Raw genomic sequence first — 20973 nt, 5'->3', positions numbered from 1 at the left:
GAATCTTCCTAGAAGGAGTCTAGCAGAGGGCCACAGAGATAAATAAGGGCCTGGAGCATCTCCCATGTGAGGGAAGGCTGGGTGCTGTGAGGGACCTGTGACCGTTCAGTCTGGAGAAGAGATGGCTGAGAGGGGATCTCATAACTGTTATGTGGGTGGACTTCTTTTGGTGGTGTGCTGCAGTAGAACAAGGTGTAATAGGTAGAAAATGGAGCACAGAAAGTTTCACGCTGGCATGAGGAGGAACTTTACTGTCAGCATGGTGGAGCACTGGAACAGGCTGCCCAGAGAGGTTGTGGAGTTTCTTTCTCTCGAGATACTCAGGACCTGTGTGGACACACCTGCCTGTGTGACCTGCATAGGGAACCTGTTTAAGAGCGGGGTTGGACTCCCACTCCCCAATCTCTAGAGGTCTCTTCCAACCTCTGTGATTCTGTGGGTGGGGAAGAAAGGTAGCATGTATGGACTGATGCTTTCCCTTTCCAAAGCCATGTTTCTGCACAACAGAGCAGTCCTAGGGAAGGTGTCGGTCTGGGCCATCTTCCTTAACTGCTATACTGTTATGGCTTCACGATCCAACCCATCTGCTGTTGCTTATTTAACTCAGAAAGCACCAAAGCAAATAACATTTTTCTAGCGGCCTCGGGAACAGGCTGCACGCTGTTGCCGCTACGTTTGTGCGACGCAGCCGCCGCCATGCCGCTAACCACAAGCCGCGGCGTTTCGGGCTCGATGGGAAAGAGGCGTTTACCGACCGGCCGGATGGGGCTCTCGCCGCTCGCTGACGCCCGGCTGCGTTTCGCGGCACTGCTGCAGGGGCCGCTGCAGCGTAGTCGGGGCGGCGATGCCCGCGCTCACACCGCGCCGCCAGGGGCGCTGCCGCCCGCGGACCGTTCCACGCGCAGCGCCGCGCGGGGGGAGGCGGCAGGGGCTGCCGCGTGTGACGCTGTCGAGGGGCGCGCGGGCGCGTTCGCCCCCCGGGGGTCCTCAAGCGGACGGCCCCGCGGCCGGGTGGGGGGCGCGGCCGGGTGCCGGGGGTCCGCAGCGCCGGGGCTGCCGCGGGCGGGCGGTCCCGTGGAGCTCGGCCTCGTCCCCGGCCCGGCGCCCCCTGCGGCGCGACGCGATGGTCCGTCCCGGGCGGGGCGCGCCCTCCCCCTCCTCTCGCGTCGGTTCCGCCTGCAGGTTTCTCTCGCCGCCGCTCCTTTTCGTCGCTCGCGTTCGTCTCCGCTCCGGGCCCTCGGGCGATTTCTCTCTACCTTAAAGTCGGTGAGCGGCGGCGGGCGCCGGGCCGGGGTGGCGGCGGCGGCGGCCGCGCCGATCGCGACGGGGTGGGGCGTGGGGGATCGCTCCGTGTCCCCAAGCGGGCGGCGGCCGAACGCCACGGGGCCGGCGGGTCGCGCGGCGGGACGGGACCGCCGTGCGGCGGGGGGAGCGTGGGGCGGAAAATGGATGCGGCGGGAGGAGGAGCGGAGCGGCGGGACGCGTCGGGATCGGCGGCGGGGGGAGTCCGGGCGGCGCTGAGGTGCGATGTGCTGTGATGTGCTGTGCTCCCGCGCAGGGCGTCTTTTATGAATCAAAAGCAGCAGAAGCCGACGCTATCGGGGCAGCGCTTCAAGACCAGAAAGAGAGGTAAGGGGCCGCGGCCTGGCGCCGCACTGCCTCCTGCGCGAGAGCGCCGCGAGCGTGGCGCCGGGTGCCGCGAGCGCCGTGTGGGGGAGGGAAGCGGCGAGTGGGGCCGTGGTGGTTGCCGTGACCTTGGCTGGAAGAACGGGGCCCGTGGGCCGCGCCGCGTGTTTTTGGCCTGAAGCAGCCGCGCGGTGCTCCAAGGTCGCGGGCGGCTCCGGCGCGGCCTGCTGCGGGGCGTGCTTAGAGAACGGCTTCTGAACGGGACGGCGTGGGGCCGCTGGGAGCCGCGCTGCCCTGCAGTGCCGTACGGGGATCCGGTTCGAAACAAAGCGGCGAACCGGCTGAGGGCTGCGCGGTGCCCGTATCTTGTTGGGGACGCTGCAGGCAGAGCTAATGGCTGAGGAAACGTGAGAAGCGATGTGGGACGTGGTTATTGGATGTTGAAGAGCTGGCGGGGCGCTCTGTGATTCACATCTGTGGGGGAACCGTTAGGGCACGGCCTGAAGCAGTGATTGAGCACCTGGTGAAGTGGTGTAACTGGCCCTGGGAGCACAGGTGGAAGTAATGTGGACCCTGGGTCCAGCCCTCCCTAACACCATGTAAGGGCTGACAGTCACAAGGGAAGGATCTCTTCTCGGACATCACCGGCTTCAGAGTGCTCAGGGAGCCCTGATCCTCGGAAAGGGATCAGCAATTCCTTCTTTATTACCAGATTGTGATAACTGCCTTTCTTGAGCAATCTGAAACTGGTTTAAGGCAGCTGTATCTGCTGCCTTCTATCCTTACTCCATCAAACACCCACTGGTGTCCTCGTGGTGTTCTGGGTCACGCTGAGGACAGCGAGGGTGTGGTAGCCACAGAAGACGTAATGAGGGGCACAGAAGTACCTGGTTGCACATGGAACTGACTTTGTGTCCTTTAACCATTGTTTGGCTTCCAAGTGATCCTGCAGTAACAATGAGTTTCATAGATCTGTACTGGAAAATAACTGCTTTGCCATTTTCAGATCTCCACCCTGCTGTTAGGGCTGTTTTGTAACTTGCACTAGATGTAAGGACACTGACATGCCCCTTAGAAAATCACTTATTCAGGTGTTAACAGTGCTACCTCAGCTGTTGGAGCTTTAGTAAAGGCTTACAGGAGAGCACTTATATTATTTGAAGGCTTTTCTTCCCGTGGCTTGCATAATCTGAGGCCAAACTGAATTGAATAGAGGTGAAGACCTCTTCGTGTCAGGCTGCCTATTATTTACGTGAATGCTGTGTATTGTGCAGGTTGCTCCAAAAGTAGTGCCTCCTGTGTAGTTCCATGTAAGCTACAGCAGATACAAAGAGCACAATAACACTATTTGATAGAGAACATTCTCAGCTACAAAATGCTATTTTCCAACACAGTTACCACCATTAGTTATGCTTTTTTTTTTTTTTTGCCAGCAATGAACAAGAACCTGCGTGTTGCACTCATAAAAACCTGCACCAGTGGAGGTGACTACTGTCACTACTGCTGAAATGCAGCACCTTCCACCTCTCTGTTCTCTCATCCACTGTTTGGTCTCCTTGAATGTTCAGCAAGTATTGATGAATGTCAGTGGGTGCCATTATTTCCACATGGAGGAATTCAGTGACACATCTTTGCTTCATCCACCTTCTATGTGAGACACCGTTTTGTCAGACTGCCCCACTGCTGCCATCTGTCGCATGGCAGCAGTACGTGATGGGATACTGGTGGGGAGGTTCAGCCTCTACTGCTGTACCCCCAACATATCCACATCTGGTGTTGTGAGACAATGTAATAAAATAGGAGGCATTACTTTCAGATCAGCTCTAATAACTGTGTGAAAAGGCCATGATCAAATTATTTATCTCAAATGTAAAAATGTGTTCTGCCTTAAAACAATAGAAACGAGTTCATTATTTAACGTATATTAAAGACAAAGAGGTTAGCTCAGATTTCTGCATTTCCCCCAGGCACTCAAAAGGCGGTAGCTTTCTGTTTACCTCCAGCTGAAGAAGAGGTGGTCTAAATTTGGCCAGGGAGCACAGCCTGCATGTGTTAACAGGATGCAGTGTCTCAGTCAAAGTATTTCATCTGAAACAGTGAGAGTCCCAAAGAACTGAAATGGAACTTGAGTAGCAGGGTCAAACGTAAGAAGCTGTAGGGTATGCATTAGGAATTACCTTCTGGTGTGTGGCTAAGCCTTTGTTTTGGGGGAAGAGGTGGTGATCATGTGTGAGCAGGGGTGTAAGAATCAAACTCAGAAATCAAATAGGTTTTCTTAGGTTCAGATCTCCATAAATGACTGCACTGCTTAGTGAAAGGACTGAGAAAATCATTGAAAGGTAAATAAGGTATGTTTTAGCTTGAGTGTACAGATGGTAACACCAAAATTTGTTATTATGGCCATTGAAATTTGTTCTAGGCTACACTGTTATGTCACTATTTGTGCTAGTGGCCCTGGTTGTCTTGGGAGGCTGGAATGTTCACAGTTCTGTTTCACTTCAGAACTGTCAGTGTGTAGATTTCCTTTTGTTTTTCTAAGACAAAAAGAGAAAGGAAAAAAAAACTTTTCACATGTTTGGAGACTAAATAAATGAGTGTGACAACTTTACTTCAACAAACACTTGTCTTTGCAGATGAAAAAGAGAGGTTTGACCCTACCCAGTTCCAGGACTGCATTATTCAAGGTTTAACTGAAACTGGCACTGACTTGGAGGCGGTAGCAAAGTTTCTTGATGCTTCTGGTGCAAAACTTGACTATCGCCGCTATGCAGAAACACTTTTTGACATCCTGGTGGCTGGTGGGATGCTGGGTAAGTACTCTGACGGAGCTGCTGTCTGATTTCATTTATTTGACCTTTGACAGAGACTTGCTGTTTTCTGTCACTATGCAAACTCTCTCAGGAAGCATGCTGGTGTGTAGAACAGGGTTTGTTATCTGCAGCAAACTACGAGTGTCCCAGGCCTAAATTGGCCTGTATACTCTGTATACCACACCATGCTTTTGCTTGAGATAGTTTGCCTTCTTGAAAGCGTAGGCTATACAAATTTAGATTAAGGAGAGGCATATTGGATTTTGAATTTTTTTTTAAAACCAACAGTAGAATTTTGTGTAATGAAGTGCATTTCTGCTAATGGGAAACAAATGCTTGGTTCATACTCGTTGTCTGTGGTCACAGAGCCAATGGAGTTGCCCTGGAGGATTCTGACTTGATCCTGTGTCTTGTGCACCCTTCCCTGTTGTTCTGCAAAGTAACATTGTTTGCAGAAGAAACTGCTGTGCCTTGGAAGTGCTGTTTTGTTGGTGGCTAGCAGCAGTGAGGGCATGGTGGACTCTTAGTTTTTGTGTGGGAGCGAGAGATGAGGCTGTTGCCAAGTCACCAGAAAACACGTGAACTGAGCAAGTGAAATGTGATGACTGAAGGTATTGTAAACTCATACTTGTGTGTGAAGTGCAAAGAATGGAAGGGATGCTGGCCAACCAGGCAAGATGTAGATGAAGATAAATGAAGTTGAAAAGTGTTAAGAAAGATGCAGTTCTAGATTTAGACTGTATGTTTGACTGCTGTTCAGTGAGAAGGGATTCAAGTGGCAGGGAACTGTTTAAAATAGAGGGTGTGAAAAGGGCGCTCTGTTGTCTATCTAGACAGAAACAGTCCATCTCAGATTGTGACATTGGTTGCCCTGTATATTGTGGTGGGGATAAAGACTTCACTGAGAAACTTGTCAGTAATAGAAGACTTTCTGTAATATGACAGAATACAAATAACCTAAATGCAGAGGGGAGGAAGAGAGAATATCAGATTCTGGGCTCCAGCCTGACTGCGTGGCAGTCCTGCGGTGGGGCGGCTGGTTTGGGAGGGCACCTCTGCTGCATGTGCATAGCTCTGCCACTGATATTGGAGAACTGTCAGGTGACTTGCTCAAAGAAATGCCAAAAACAAGGCTTTCAGAATGGTGCAATGTAACAAAGCGTGCTTGCTTATCTGAAGGCTGTGTGGTGGAACAGTGTTATGTAGGCTGAAGTTACTGTGCAATGTTTGTTTTGGCAAAAGCCTCTCTTGCTGGTGTTACAAGAGCTGGTTGCGTGAGAGAGTAGGTTTGTCTGCCACATGGAGCTTCACTGCTTGGAAATCTTAATGTACAAATTGGGGGGGATTGCATTCAAGTCTTAAGACCATGGTGTGCTATGTTAGGAAATGTTTTTTTCTCAGAATGAGACTGAAGGAAAAAATGAATTACTGCATTAGTGGTGATAGGAGGGACCTGTGTTCAGCTTGCTCTGTATAACAAGCAGAAGCAGCTGAGTAGATTTGTTTTGGTCTTTAATCAGACACAGACAAAATAAGAACATGCCACCTCTTAAAATTCTTAAGGCTAGTGCTTATTTTCATCGTGAAGTCTTGTTACTGCAAAACAAAAGGAGCTCCCTTCCATGTAGGATGGTACAGAATTTGATCACAGGTTGTTCTGACACTGAAGTTGGCGACTGGAATTCAGTTATGAATCAGACTGAGTCCCAGTCAAATGTCTGTATTAAACTGAATATATGTTGAAGAAGAATCTTCCAATTTTTTTCTTTTTTTTTTTTTTAGTCTAAAAAGCTGAAATGAGCTTCACAGGCTCAAGTTTTCAGCTCATCTCAAAGGCATTGAATTGTGAATATGCATTTCTAGGTGTTCAATCTTCTGTGGTGACTTGTTTGGTTATTTAAGACTAATGTAGAAAGCAGCACGATTGCAGAGGATAGTAAGAAGTTGTTATGATTAAGCAGCTTCAGTGTTATCCTTTAAGAAAAGAAGAGCATGTATAATTATATTAACTTGCTTGGACATGAACAAGATGTGTTGTCGGTCATTTTAGGTGTAGGGAGTTGGAATATTTAGGTGTTCCTATCTAAGTTACCGATCTAAAGTTTAGTGCATCTACAGCAGCAGAGCACATAGAAATGCAGGGTGTCTCTAGTGATGTGGTTCTTCTCTTTACCATGAAAAGACAACATATTTTTCATGTTATGAGTATTTGATTCTTACTGAGGAGTCACAGCACTAATACTGAAACCCTTCCTTAGCCCCAGGTGGTACCCTGGCAGATGACATGACACGCACAGATGTCTGTGTATTTGCAGCACAGGAAGACCTAGAAACCATGCAAGCATTTGCTCAGGTGAGTCCTGAAATGAATATAATTTTACTTAAACCATTCTGTAGTCAAAAATGAAATGTTTGTGTATGTCAACAGTTTATGGGCTGGTTGGGCCCGGTTCCATGGTGAGTGGGACGGAGGGATCTGTGGATCCGCAGCTCCGAAAAAAAAAAAAACAGGGGACCCCAAAATAACTGAAAACAGCAGCAACGATCTGAGGAGAAACAAACTAATTTACTAAGTATAGTATTGGAATGCAAGATAACACACTATAATACAGGATAATCAGAATTGAAGCTAATAAATCAAATATAATGAGAGAGAGAATGTCCGAAAGGTGGATAGGCCTCACCGCAGTGCTGAGGTGAGATGCGCAGTGCAGTTGAGCAGCAGGAAGACCATGCAGCGCCCACGACGAAGGGCAGGAGAAAAAAAGCCCATCAGGTGACCTTGCCAGGAGTTAAACCTCCTCTCCCTGTCCACGAAGTCCCCTGGGGAATGTAGTTCTCCTTCTCTTCTGGGCGGGTACCCAGGACTTGAGCATTGACAGTTAAAGTCCCGGTGCCCCACATGATGTTATGATGTGGAATACCGAAAACCAAAAATCACAAAGCCATGACATTCCACCCCTTATTCTACATCACTACATCATGCTTAATGTATATACAAACAAACAGTAATTACCAAACATTAAACACATGCACACACAAACCATATATATATATATATATATATATATATATATATATAGGATTCCATATATATGGATATATATATATATTCAATATATATATATATATATATATTCCATATATATATATGGAATTACTGACTGCACTCCCCCAACATCAAATTCCCTTGTGGTACACTTTGGACATCCCCGTTTTTCTGGTCCCTGGGCAAAAACTGTACCATGGAGAGGTTTTCCCTTTCCAGAAGCTGGAAGAACCAAAACTGCCTTTCCTAACATGTTCTTTACATGTACAACGGGGACTTTATCTCCCTCTACGGCGTGTAGGGAACTGGAGTGGTTAGGACTGTCACGATTGATAGATCCTCTGGTATTGACTAACCAGGTGGCTTCTGCCAAATGCTTCTCCCAGTGCTTAAATGTTCTGCCACCCAGTGCTTTTAGCATCATTTTTAACAATCCATTGTATCGTTCAGTTTTACCAGAGGCTGGTGCATGATAGGGGATATGATAAATCCACTCGATGCCATGATCTTTGGCCCAAGTATTTACTAGAGAATTTTTGAAATGAGTCCCATTATCTGACTCAATTCTTTCTGGGGTGCCGTGTCACCTCAGGCCTTGTTTCTCGAGACCCAGTATGGTGTTTCGGGCAGTAGCATGGGGTACTGCATATGTTTCAAGCCACCCAGTGGTTGCCTCCACCATAGTAAGCACATAATGCTTACCATTGCGAGATGGTGGCAAGGTGATATAATCAACCTGCCATGCCTCCCCATATTTGTACTTTTGCCATCGCCCTTCCTCCCAGAGAGGTTTCATCCTCTTGGCTTGTTTGATGATGGCACATGTTTCACAGTTATGAATAACCTGTGCAATGGCATCCATAGTTAAGTCCACCCCTTGGTCTCTGGCCCATTTGTATGTTGCATCTCTCCCTTGATGACCTGAGGTCTCATGGGCCCACCGAGCCAGAAATAATTCACCCTTGTTCTGCCAGTCCAGGTCTATTTGAGCCACCTCAATTCTGGCAGCTCAGTCTACCTGATGGTGGTTTTGCTGTTCTTCAGTAGCCCGACTCTTGGGCACATGAGCATCTACATGGCGCACCTTTACAACCATATTCTTTATTCAGGCAGCAATGTCTTTCCACAGTTCAGTAGCCCAAGTAGGTTTACCCCTTCTTTGCCAGATATTTTACTCCCACTGCTGTAACCACCCCCATAAGGCATTTGCCACCATCCATGGATCAGTGTAAAGATAGAGCATTGGCCACCTCTCCCGTTCAGCGACATCTAAGGCCAGTTGGACAGCTTTTACCTCTGCAAATTGGCTTGATTCTCCTTTCCCTTCAGTGGCCTCTGCAACTTGTTGTGTAGGGCTCCACACAGCAGATTTCCATCTGTGATGCTTTCCCACAATATGACATGATCCATCTCTTTTTGGGTTTGGAGACTCTGTTTCTCAAGTAGGAGACTCACTCTCTGGACCTGGAGTTCTCCCTCTCGGCTCGGAGTCTCTCCTGGAATCTCTGCTTTTCAGCCTGGAGACTCTCTTTGGGATTGCAGGGAGTCTCTCTCGATTTGGAGGGCATCTCTCTCGGACTTGAGGATATCCCTCTCAGATTGGAGGTCTTTTCTCTCAACCAGGAGACTCTCACTCAGCCTGGAGATTCTCCCTCTCAGCTCTCAGACACTCTCTCTCAATTTCACAAACTCTCTCCCTTTTTGGGATACTATTGAATAAGGCCCAATAAGCATTAGCCAGGCCCCAGATCATTTGTGCTTCCTCAGATCTGCCTGGAATGTCTCAAATAAACGTTTAAGCTCTCAGGGTCTTTCAGGTGTAAAGTTCTGTGACACCGAAGATGTCCATCTCTCTAAAGTCTCTCCCAAGCCTTTCCACACTCCCTGCCATTCAGTATTCTCTGGTTTTGGGGAAGGCTTCCTCAAAATACAATAAATACAAAAACTGACTGAAATGATGAACAGTGAATTCAGGGAGATTAACAGTGCGATCAGGTGAGCGTTCAAAAACTGCATCAAGGATAAAAAGGAGAGACTGGGAACCTGTTTAAAAATCCCAAGTTCTGTGAAATTAGCAGCTCCCTCTGCAAACAGGTTTAAAAGAGAAAGCAGAATCATTTTCTTTTCTCTCTTTATGGGAGCAAGATAGCAGTGCTCAAAGTTTACAAATATCCCAGAACACTGGCAGTCCGCCTAGACTTTCAAGGTCAAGTTTTCAGTGAGCACCGGTGAAAAAGATAAACTTTCCCAACAAAGCTCTCCGAGAGCAGAGAGATTCTAAAAAGCTAAAAAACAACACCTTGCCTGCATTCTCCACCAAGAATGTCAATGGTTTACAGGCTGGTTGGGCCTGGTTCCATGACCAGCGGGGCAGAGGGATCTGCGGATCTGCGGCTCTGGAAAAAAACAAACAAACAGGGGACCCAAAATAATTGAAAACAGCAGCAACGATCTGAGGAGAAACAAACTAATTTACTAAGTATATTATGGAATGCAAGGTAACACACTATAATACAGTATAATCACAATTGAAGCTAACAAATATAATGAGAGAATGTCTGAAAGGTGGATAGGCCTCACCACAGTGCTGAGGTGAGATGCGCAGTGCAGTTGAGCACCAGGGAGACCATGCAGCGCCCACAAAAAAGAGCGCATCAGGTGACCTTGCCAGGAGTTAAACCTCCTCTCCCTGTCCACAAAGTCCCCTGGGGAATGTAGTTCTCCTTCTCTTCTGGGCGGGTACCCAGGACTTGAGCATTGACAGTTAAAGTCCCGGTGCCCCACATGATGTTATGATGTGGAATACCGAAAGCCAAAAATCACAAAGCCATGACATTCCACCCCTTATTCTACATCACTACATCATGCTTAATGTATATACAAACAAACAGTAATTACCAAACATTAAACACATGCACACACAAACCTATATATATATATGTATGGAATTACTGACTGCACTCCCCCAATGTCAAATTCCCTTGTGGTATACATTGGACATCCCCGTTTTTCTGCATTACCCACCAAGTGGATCCTGGTCCCTGGGCAAAAACTGTACCATGGAGAGGTTTTCCCTTTCCAGAAGCTGGAAGAACCCAAACTGCCTTTCCTAACATGTTCTTTACATGTACAACGGGGACTTTATCTCCCTCTATGGTATGTAGGGAACTGGATTGGTTAGGACTGTCACTATTGATAGATCCTCTGGTATTGACTAACCAGGTGGCTTCTACCAAATACTTCTCCCAGTGCTTAAATGTTCTGCCACCCAGTGCTTTTAGCATCGTTTTTAACAATCCATTGTGTCATTCAGTTTTACCAGAGGCTGGTGCATGATAGGGAATATGGTAAATCCACTCGATGCCATGATCTTTGGCCCAAGTATTTACTAGAGAATTTTTGAAATGAGTCCTGTTATCTGACTCAATTCTTTCTGGGGTGCCATGTCGCCACAGGCCTCGTTTCTCCAGACCCAATATGGTGGTTTGGAGGGCATCTCTCTCGGACTTGAGGATATCCCTCTCAGATTGGAGGTCTTTTCTCTCAACCAGGGGACTCTCACTCAGCCTGGAGATTCTCCCTCTCAGCTCTCAGACACTCTCTCTCAATTTCACAAACTCTCTCCCTTTTTGGGATACTATTGAATAAGGCCCAATAAGCATTAGCCAGGCCCCAGATCATTTGTGATTTTTTTGTGAAAAAAACAAACAAACAGGGGACCCAAAATAATTGAAAACAGCAGCAACGATCTGAGGAGAAACAAACTAATTTACTAAGTATATTATTGGAATGCAAGGTAACACACTATAATACAGTATAATCAGAATAGAAGCTAATAAATCAAATACAATGAGAGAGAGAATGTCCGAAAGGTGGATAGGCCTCACCGCAGTGCTGAGATGAGATGCGCAGTGCAGTTGAGCACCAGGGAGACCATGCAGCGCCCACGACGAAGGGCAGACAAAAAAGAGCGCATCAGGTGACCTTGCCAGGAGTTAAACCTCCTCTCCCTGTCCACGAAGTCCCCTGGGGAATGTAGTTCTCCTTCTCTTCTGGGCGGGTACCCAGGACTTGAGCATTGACAGTTAAAGTCCCGGTGCCCCACATGATGTTATGATGTGGAATACTGAAAACCAAAAATCACAAAGCCATGACAGTGTAGTTGAAACTTCAGGTTAAAAGAAAGCATATGACTTGAAGAAGCCTCCTGGGAACCTCTTGGCTTTGGGCACTGTGGAATGGTACTCTCCTAAGCTGGAAGTGCTCTAAACTGTACTGAACTTGATTCCTAATTCAAATTCAATGATAATTCAAAGCATTTCAGACACACTGTCTCTTTTCAGGTTTTTAACAAGCTCATCAGGCGTTACAAGTACCTGGAGAAAGGCTTTGAAGATGAAGTCAAAAAGGTATGAAAATTTATTTTGGCAGAGATATAGGCTTTCATATCCTGCTAATTAGTCATGATATGGAAGAGTTATATAATTATTATAGTAGAACAGAATCTTGTTAATTGAAGAACAAGCTTGTATGACTTGGAGAAGACTGACAGTGCCCTAGCAGTGCTGCTGATTGAGTAATAAAAGTAAGCATGTACCATGGATGTCACAACTCTTCTTCCGCTTGCAGTTGCTGCTGTTCCTGAAAGGGTTCTCAGAGTCTGAGAGGAACAAACTGGCCATGTTGACGGGTATTCTGCTAGCCAATGGAACACTTAATGCATCAATTCTCAACAGTCTTTATAATGAGAACTTGGTAAAAGAAGGTAAGTGTTACTGGCTCTTCTGTAAGAGGAACGATGATGTGAACAGAATGCAAAGCTATACTGTCAGTAGAAGGAAACCATGGTGAGAGTGTGCCCCTTAGCAAAGGTAAACGTGTTGGATGACTTCCTTGAAAGGTCTGTAGAAACTTGTCGTTTAGGAAACTTGTGCATAGGACTTCTCTGCACAGTGCTGGGGGCTGTAGTCACTAGAGTTGCCCCACAAGTGACTACTGTGTTCTGGAAAAGGACCTCTTGGAGCAGAAGGTGCTTGGGAGCACCAAGCTGGGAGGTGGTGTCGATCTGCCTGAGGGTAGGGAGGCCCTTCAGAGGGATTTAGACAGACTGGATCGCTGGGCTGAGGTGAATGGGATGAGGTTCAACAGGGCCAAGTGCCGGGTCCTGCACTTTGGGCACAACCCCATGCAGCGTTGTAGGCTTGGGGATGAGTGGCTGGGTGAGTGTGAAGAGAAGGACCTGGGGGTGTTGGTTGATGCTCGGCTGAACATGAGCCAACAGTGTGCCCAGGTGGCCAAGAGGGCCAATGATATCCTGGCCTGCATTAGAAATAGCAGGATGTCCAGCAGGAGCAGGGAGGTGATCATCCCCCTGTACTCAGCTCTGGTGAGGCTGCACCTCGAGTATTGTGTTCAGTTTTGGGCCCCTCACTACAGGAAAGATGTTGAGGTCCTGGAGCGTGTGCAGAAAAGGGCAATGGAACTGGTGAGGGGTCTGGAGCACAAACGTTATGAGGAGCGGCTGAGGGAGCTGGGATTGTTCAGTCTGGAGAAGAGGAGGCTCAGGGGAGACCTCAGTGCACTCTACAACTTCCTGAAGGGAGGTTGTGGTGAAGAGGGATTTGGCCTCTTCTCCCAGGCAACGAGCAGGACACGGGGCAATGGCTTCAAGTTGTATCAGAGGAGGTTTAGATTAGACTTAAGGAAGAACTGTTTATCTCAGAGAGTGGTCAGGCACTGGAATGGCTGCCCAGGGAGGTGGTGAAGTCGCCGTGCCTGGCAGTGTTCAAGAGGCGTCTGGACGACGTGCTGCGTGATATGGTGTAGTGCTGGTGGTGGCAATGGTGATGAGGAGACGGACTGGATGATCTTATAGGTCGTTTCCAACCTTGTGATTCTGTGATTCTATGATTGGGCTCCTTCTTAAATTACAGAAGTGAGAGTTGGGCTTAGTGCAGAGAAGCTCTCACGATGCTGAGCTGTGAGAGGAGTCCAACAGGTCAGCAGCAGCCAAAAGTATTGCAGGCTGACTGGGCCGCTTCTGAGCACAACTGTCAGTTGGGGCAGGGGTGACAATTTATGTGTCTTGTACTTACTGGGTTCCCTTTGTTTTGAACTCAGTAATATACTGTTTCTGTTTCCCAGGTGTTTCTGCAGCTTTTGCAGTCAAGCTTTTCAAATCATGGATAAATGAGAAGGACATTAATGCAGTGGCTGTCAGTCTTCGTAAAGTAAACATGGATAACAGACTAATGGTGAGCCTCGCTGCTGCTACTGATTCACTTCTGAAGGCAGCTTGGAAAATAGCTCTTACCAGCAAAGTACTTGACACTTTTCTCTTTTGAAAGAGTTGTTGTATACTTTGTTTTCAGGAACTCTTCCCAGCCAACAAACAAAGCGTAGAACACTTCTCCAAGTACTTCACTGAAGCAGGACTGAAAGAACTTTCTGAGTATGTTCGGAACCAGCAAACTATAGGAGCTCGAAAAGAACTGCAGAAAGAACTTCAGGAGCAGATGTCACGGGGAGATCCATTTAAGGATGTAAGTATTTGTCTGTGTCACGGAGTTGACCAGATCAATCTATGTCCGTGACAGGGGCAACAGGCCTCTGCCCTCCACCCACCCCAGTCCCACAAAAATGGGAAGGAAGGAAGGGAGGAAAAGAGCAGCGGCAACAATCTATGGAGGAAAACTTATTTTACTGTAATACCAGAATACAAGATAACACAATATATACAATTTAATTGAAACTGAGATTAATAAATCAGACAAGATGAGAGAGAGAGAGTTCCCAGGACCGAGTCAAACCTGAAAAGCTTGGAACAGCTAGGAAAGCACCTCCGGCACCCACTGCAAGGCAGCAGGAGAGCGCCCCCCCACCCGGCAGGGCCAGATCCCGTGACTGCTGTAATGTACAGGGATAGGTAGCTGGGATTGGGGCAGTGACACTTTAATGCCCCGTACACTACATGATGTTTTGATGTGGAATACTGGAACCCAAAAAACAAAGAACATAGAACCGTGACATTCCACCCCTTATTCTACATTGTTACATCATGCTTAAAATATATACATATATACAAACAAAAAATGATTGAAATGCATTACACACACATGGCTATATGCATATACATAGAATTAGTAACTGCACTCCCCCGGCATCAAGTTTCCTTGTGGTACACATTGGACATCCCCGTTTTTCTGCATTACACACCAAGTGGATCCTGGTCCCTGGGCAAAAACTGTACCATGGAGAGGTTTTCCCTTTCCAGAAGCTGGAAGAACCAAAACTGCCTTTCCTAACATGTTCTTTACATGTACAACAGGGACTTTATCTCCCTCTACGGCATGTAGGGAACTGGAGTGGTTAGGACTGTCACTATTGATAGATCCTCTGGTATTGACTAACCAGGTGGCTTCTGCCAAATGCTTCTCCCAGTGTTTAAATGTTCCGCCACCCAGTGCTTTTAGCATCGTTTTTAACAATCCATTGTATCATTCAGTTTTACCAGAGGCTGGTGCATGATAGGGGATATGATAAATCCACTCGATGCCATGATCTTTGGCCCAAGTATTTACTAGAGAATTTTTGAAATGAGTCCTGTTATCTGACTCAATTCTTTCTGGGGTGCCATGTCGCCACAGGCCTTGTTTCTCCAGACCCAGTATGGTGTTTCGGGCGGTAGCATGGGGTACTGCATATGTTTCAAGCCACCCAGTGGTTGCCTCCACCATAGTAAGCACATAATGCTTACCATTGCGAGATCGTGGCAAGGTGATATAATCAACCTGCCATGCCTCCCCATCTTTGTACTTTTGCCATCGCCCTTCCTCCCAGAGAGGTTTCATCCTCTTGGCTTGTTTGATGATGGCACATGTTTCACAGTTATGAATAACCTGTGCAATGGCATCCATAGTTAAGTCCACCCCTCGGTCTCTGGCCCATTTGTATGTTGCATCTTTCCCTTGATGACCTGAGGTCTCGTGGGCCCACCGAGCCAGAAATAATTCACCCTTGTATCTGTCACACGCTGACATTAGTGTAGCGGCATATTTGTGTGGTGCTGTTGTCATGAGTTTCTGACATACCTCAGGCTTCATCCTCACTTTTTCAGGGTTGTGGTCTTGGTGTGGGTGGTTAGGAACTAAGTTACGGACGTACAACATTTCCACCACGCCTATTTCTCTCAAATACTGGATACCCTTTTCACCTGTATCCCATTTTTTCATCACAGTCTTCAAGCCGTTTCTGAAGGGATACTTTTCCTTCACGGCTATTAACACTTGTTCCCAGAGGGTGGCAGCCTCATCCGAGCATCAACTATTTCCTCTATCAATAGCTGGATCTCTGGCAATGGCACCTAGTTGGCGAGCTTCATTACCATCCAGAGACAAGCTATGGGCCCCACTGTCCCAACAGCGAACCAACCAGGAAACAAGACTTTCATTCGGGCGCTGTGTAAACTCCTTTCTTGAACCCTGGATTTCAGTCATCTTTAGAGGCCGGCGAGTAGTAATAGAGACTTCCTCTTCATCACTCTCTTCTGCACGTCTCTTAGTTTTCCCTTTTGCCTTTTGTGATGGTGGTGGTTCTGAGGAGGGCCCCTCACCTGGATCTTCCTCCACCTCCTCCTCCTCTTCTTCTCTTTTTCGTTCAAGACACGAAGACACTCATTTCCATTTCTTGCCCTCCACAGGATCAACCGGTATTGTTACTGGTGTCTCCTGTAATTGACTAGATTTGACTTGGGGATTTTCCCCTTTGGCTTGAACCTCAGCTCAGAAACTCTCTCTCTCCCGAATGGTATTATATAGGGCACGATAAGCACAAGCCAAACCCCAAATAATTTGTACCTCCTTAGATTTATGCAAGCTGCATCATCCCTGAGTCAAATACTGGCTTGGTTTCTCAGGGTCCCACAGATGTTCAAGAGTAAAATCCCATACACTGTGGGTCCCCATGCTTCTAAGACCTTTCCTAAACCTCTCCATATTCCCTGCCAGTCATCATTCTCTGGTTTTGGAGGAGACTCCTTCCCCTTATTACAAATGCATTGGAATACATTCAGGAAAATTAATGACACGCACACCAACATGAGTATTAATTCAGGATTCAAAAATGTTTGACAAACCGAGAAGAAAACCCAGAGACTGGTCTGAACATCGTGTTGTTTGTAAAATTAGCTATTCCATTTGGGATGTAGTTGTTTGTGAAATTAGCCATTCCTTCTGGGATGTAAACGTCAGAATTCAAATCATACCACATTGCATATAGGTAAAACATAGGTGTCTCCATCAGTGCCCTTAGGTAGTTATATATGAATGCAATTCCACAACAAGTATTTATGAGATGGATTATTGGCCGGTAGGTTGTGAGTAATACCATTGCTTTTAATCCTTTACACAGCACCGCCATGATAACGAGTGAGCTCATTGCTGGTGCCTGCTAAAAAGGGGTTAATGAATTGTAGCTAACAAGAGGAGGGGAAAAAAAAAAAGGAAAAAAGGCACTACCCAGACTAAGTAGTGCTCAAAGTTTACAAATATCCCAGAACACTGGCAGCACGCCTAATCTTTCAAGGTCAGGTTTTCCAGCACAGAAGCTTGAACTACTGATAAGGCTTCTTAACGAAGCTCTCTAAGAGCAGAGAGAAAAAGAGATTCGTTCTAAAAGCTAAAAAGCAGCGAGCCCGCATTCTCCACCAAAATCTGTCACGGAGTTGACCAGATCAATCTATGTCCGTGACAGGGGCGACAGGCCTCTGCCTGCCCCCACCCAAGTCCCACAAAAATGGGAAGGAAGGAAGGGAGGAAAAGAACAGCAGCAACAATCTATGGAGGAAAACTTATTTTACTGTAATACCAGAATACAAGATAACACAATATATACAATTTAATTGAAACTGAGATTAATAAATCAGACAAGATGAGAGAGAGAGAGTTCCCAGGACCAAGTCAAACCTGAAAAGCTTGGAACGGCCAGGAAAGCACCCTCCAGCACCCACTGCAAGGCAGCAGGAGAGCGCCCCCCCCACCCGGCAGGGCCAGATCCCGTGACTGCTGTAATGTACAGGGATAGGTAGCTGGGATTGGGGCAGTGACACTTTAATGCCCCGTACACTACATGATGTTTTGATGTGGAATACTGGAACCCAAAAAACAAAGAACATAGAACCATGACAGTATGTGGGCAAGGTGTATATGCAGCTGTTTATGTTTCTTTTTCCTCTGTGGGAATGTAGCTCAAATTATCTGAAATGCAATAGTATTTAATGCTAATCTGGAGAGGATACACATCCAATTACTGAGCTCAGGCACCTAGTTCCCACTAGCAATTGCAATAAGTACCAGCTTTACCAGTTTTAGCTTTGTGGTCTTTCCTTAATGCTCTGAGTCTTGGCTGTACTTAAGGCTTCTAAGGTGTCTTTAGAATAGAAGTTTCAGTTTAGGTTTTTGTCATGTGTGACCTACATGGTGATTGTTTTTATTCTCTCTGACAGATAATCTTGTATGTAAAGGAGGAGATGAAGAAAAACAACATCTCAGAGCAGACTGTCATAGCCATAATCTGGTCAAGTGTGATGAGCACTGTGGAGTGGAACAAAAAGGAGGAGCTGGTAGCAGAGCAAGCCATTAAGCACTTGAAGGTATGTAACCAAGTTGAGGCTTTTGCATCTCCTGGGGTAGGGCTTGGGCTTCCTTTTGTCTCCAGCTCTCTTTTCAAGTGAATTGGAACCTACAAGTACCATAATGCAGAGACAGCATTAGATGGGGAGCTCTTCCCCTTGCAACTTTAGTATGGATTCCTGTTCCAGTTGTTGAGGTAAAAGCAGTAAAATTTTGGCAGAAACGCTCCCACAGATGTGTGGAAATTGCTTCCCCAATATGTGGGTTGTAAATTTCTAAGCTGTGGCTGATAGAAACTGCACGAAGCCAGCATAGATGGGCAGTAACTGTTAAGAAATGTTGTGTCTGTGTGTCAACTTGTTTTTCTTTATTACAGCAATACAGCCCTCTACTTGCTGCCTTTACTACCCAAGGTCAGTCAGAGCTGACTCTTCTGTTGAAGATTCAGGAGTATTGTTATGACAACATTCACTTCATGAAGGCCTTCCAGAAAATAGTGGTGCTCTTCTATAAAGGTAAATCTCTGTGGGTTTGATTTCATTTTCTGTTTAAGCCTGGATTGCAGAATGGTTTGGTCCTGGTAAGGCCTTCAGGGGAGCTCAGTGTTTTTCCATAACTGAGTAATTTTCTATCCTCAGTTTGCAAACTTAGAACTCTAAAATACAAGTGGAAGTACTGTAGTCTTTGGCACATGGAGAAGTACTCTGGACAAGGAAGGATGCTTCTTGTCTCCTGCAGCAAAGCAATAAGACTTTCAGGCACTTAACTACAGTCTTTTCCTAAGTTCTTGGTCTGAACAGGCAGAGATTGAGACCACCAAGGTGACAAGGTGCTCTAGGGCTTCTGCTAAATGGCTGTTTAAAAGGTATTAAAGACATGCTTGTGGGCCTGTAGAAACACCATAGGAACATAAGGAAAATTGATGATGTGAAGATTATATTGTATTTGTGAATGGTAACAATTGATAACAGCTGGTGTGGTGTTAGTGGTTGACTGACTCAGAGTACGTGAACTCAAATAGCTGTGAAATACTGAAGGCTGTGTTACCATTAGGAGTAAAAGTGCAGCTTCTGGAGGCAACGCTCAGAAAACCCCCAGTCACCAACCTGAAAAGTGTGGTTCTCTTTTCCACACTTATGTCCAGCCATCCCCAGGGAACAACCAACAAATATGTGTTGAAATTTCTAGGCGAGGAAGCCAAGCCTGCTAGGCAGGGTTCCTTGCTGACTGCTATTTGGTGTTTTGCCCTGTTGACATCACTCTTGTACACCTTACAGCTGAAGTTCTGAGCGAAGAACCCATCCTGAAGTGGTATAAAGATGCACATCTTGCAAAAGGAAAGAGTGTCTTCCTGGAGCAAATGAAGAAGTTTGTTGAATGGCTCAAGAATGCTGAAGAAGGTAAGCAAAAGCTTAGCTCACAAGTTCCTCTTCACTTTGAGATGGCCAGTGCTTTTTTTTGTCAGCTGGAGGCACTAATGGATTTTCTGAGACGGGGATCGCCCCCCACTCCTGGCTGGAAAAGCAATCCCTGTGGTTTGGGGCTGCTGGGCGGGGGCTGCAGGGGGGCTGGCCTCATGGCAGCAGCTGATCAGGGTTCTCTCTTGCAGAGTCAGAGTCTGAAGCGGAGGAGGGTGACTGACCTCTGGAACAGTCCTCAGTAAAGCAAACAGGAGCTGTAGATAAGTGTCATGTCTCATGTGTCCTTCTGATTCTTACATCCTACCTCCCTGTATCAAGCATGATATAAGGGCTCTCATGGCAAATTTATTTTAACTGTTTTCTATAGTTATTGAAATACTGGGTTTAGTTTTTAAAACCATGTTTTAAGTAGGTAGTTTACAGGAGCTATAGATTTGACTCTAACCTGCATTTGTCCTTTCAGTTATATTCTACCTCCTGTATTTTCTACTGTAATAATGTAATTTAAGGCCTTCCACAATTAAATTCATTTTACCTCCTTGGGTTTTCTATCTGCATTTGAGTAGACATGATTTGGTAAATGAGATTCATGGCAGTTCTGTTTGCAAATTAAATTGTAAAAAGCCTCTGATTTGACGAGGCCGTGGCTTGCGTGGTAACTTGGTGTGACACTTTAATCCATACTACTTGCTCCAGATAACCTTGTTGATTGTCCATCTTGTCCATCTTTGTAAAATCTTTGTCATCTCTTTTCCTGTACTTCCAGCATAAAGTAATCTTAGCGTCCAGCTGTCTCACGGGGCACCTGCGCCACTGCTGGGAGCTCCTGTGGTGGTGGTAGTGACCTCTGTGGCTAAGGTGGGGTATGAAGAGTGGCCTCTCTGAGCCTGCTGTCACAGCTGGTGGCCCAAGTTCCTAAGGGACTGCACCACTTACTGCTCAGGCTGATATACAGCCAAGGATCAGTTTGCAGCTTCTCTCCCAAGCAAATAGTGCTGTTCTGCATGCAGCTGCCCAGCAGCTTTCTAGAGCCCTGACTGAAGCTGCTCAGTGCTTGGGCAGGGCTGTGCCTTGCCTGTGCTGTCTGTTACATACAGGACTGCTGGAAGGTAAGCTGAGCAAAACCCTACCCCTGCCCTTACATGGGATTACTTTATGCTGGCAGTTGTTACATGAAACCAGATTATCTGTTCACCAAAACTTTGAATTCTTGAGGGCAATTCTCAGGACAGCAGGTAATTCAGGAGAGCTGGTAAAGACAGGCTGCTGTTGTAAGCTAACAATGAGCACTAGCTGAAATACTCATAACCTGAGTATACCCACTAACATGGAAAAAGAAAGTAATGATCACAGTGCTATCTGTTGAATACTACAGTGATCTTCCTTACTTTGTAATTTTTTTTTCAAGCAAATAAAGGCCATTCTTACACTTAATGCAG

General features: G+C 46.5%; 1 protein-coding gene across 3 annotated transcripts; it reads left to right on the top strand.

The window, feature by feature from the left end:
- Window positions 1-1149: 1149 nt before the first annotated feature.
- On the top strand, window positions 1150-20968 carry BZW1 (basic leucine zipper and W2 domains 1). 3 transcript variants are annotated; one of them, XM_048953239.1, is made up of 12 exons: window positions 1150-1262; window positions 1559-1629; window positions 4260-4436; window positions 6695-6789; window positions 11829-11894; window positions 12115-12250; window positions 13630-13739; window positions 13857-14027; window positions 17987-18133; window positions 18490-18628; window positions 19391-19513; window positions 19723-20968. In XM_048953239.1, exons 2-12 carry the CDS (start codon window positions 1569-1571, stop codon window positions 19752-19754), a joined length of 1257 nt encoding a protein of 418 aa, XP_048809196.1. In that variant the 5' UTR covers window positions 1150-1262; window positions 1559-1568; the 3' UTR covers window positions 19755-20968. The 3 variants fall into 3 exon arrangements, with proteins under 3 accessions (XP_048809196.1, XP_048809195.1, XP_048809197.1); XM_048953238.1 differs by having other exon boundaries at window positions 1151-1266; XM_048953240.1 differs by lacking the exons at window positions 1150-1262; window positions 1559-1629 and having other exon boundaries at window positions 4359-4436; window positions 6695-6700.
- The last annotated feature ends 5 nt before the right edge of the window (window positions 20969-20973 follow it).

The sequence above is a fragment of the Lagopus muta genome, chromosome 8 (assembly GCF_023343835.1).
Source record: "Lagopus muta isolate bLagMut1 chromosome 8, bLagMut1 primary, whole genome shotgun sequence".
Lineage (NCBI taxonomy): Eukaryota > Metazoa > Chordata > Aves > Galliformes > Phasianidae > Lagopus > Lagopus muta.
The sequence above is the reverse complement of the archived record's forward strand: the minus strand, read 5'-3'. Positions and strand labels throughout refer to the sequence as shown.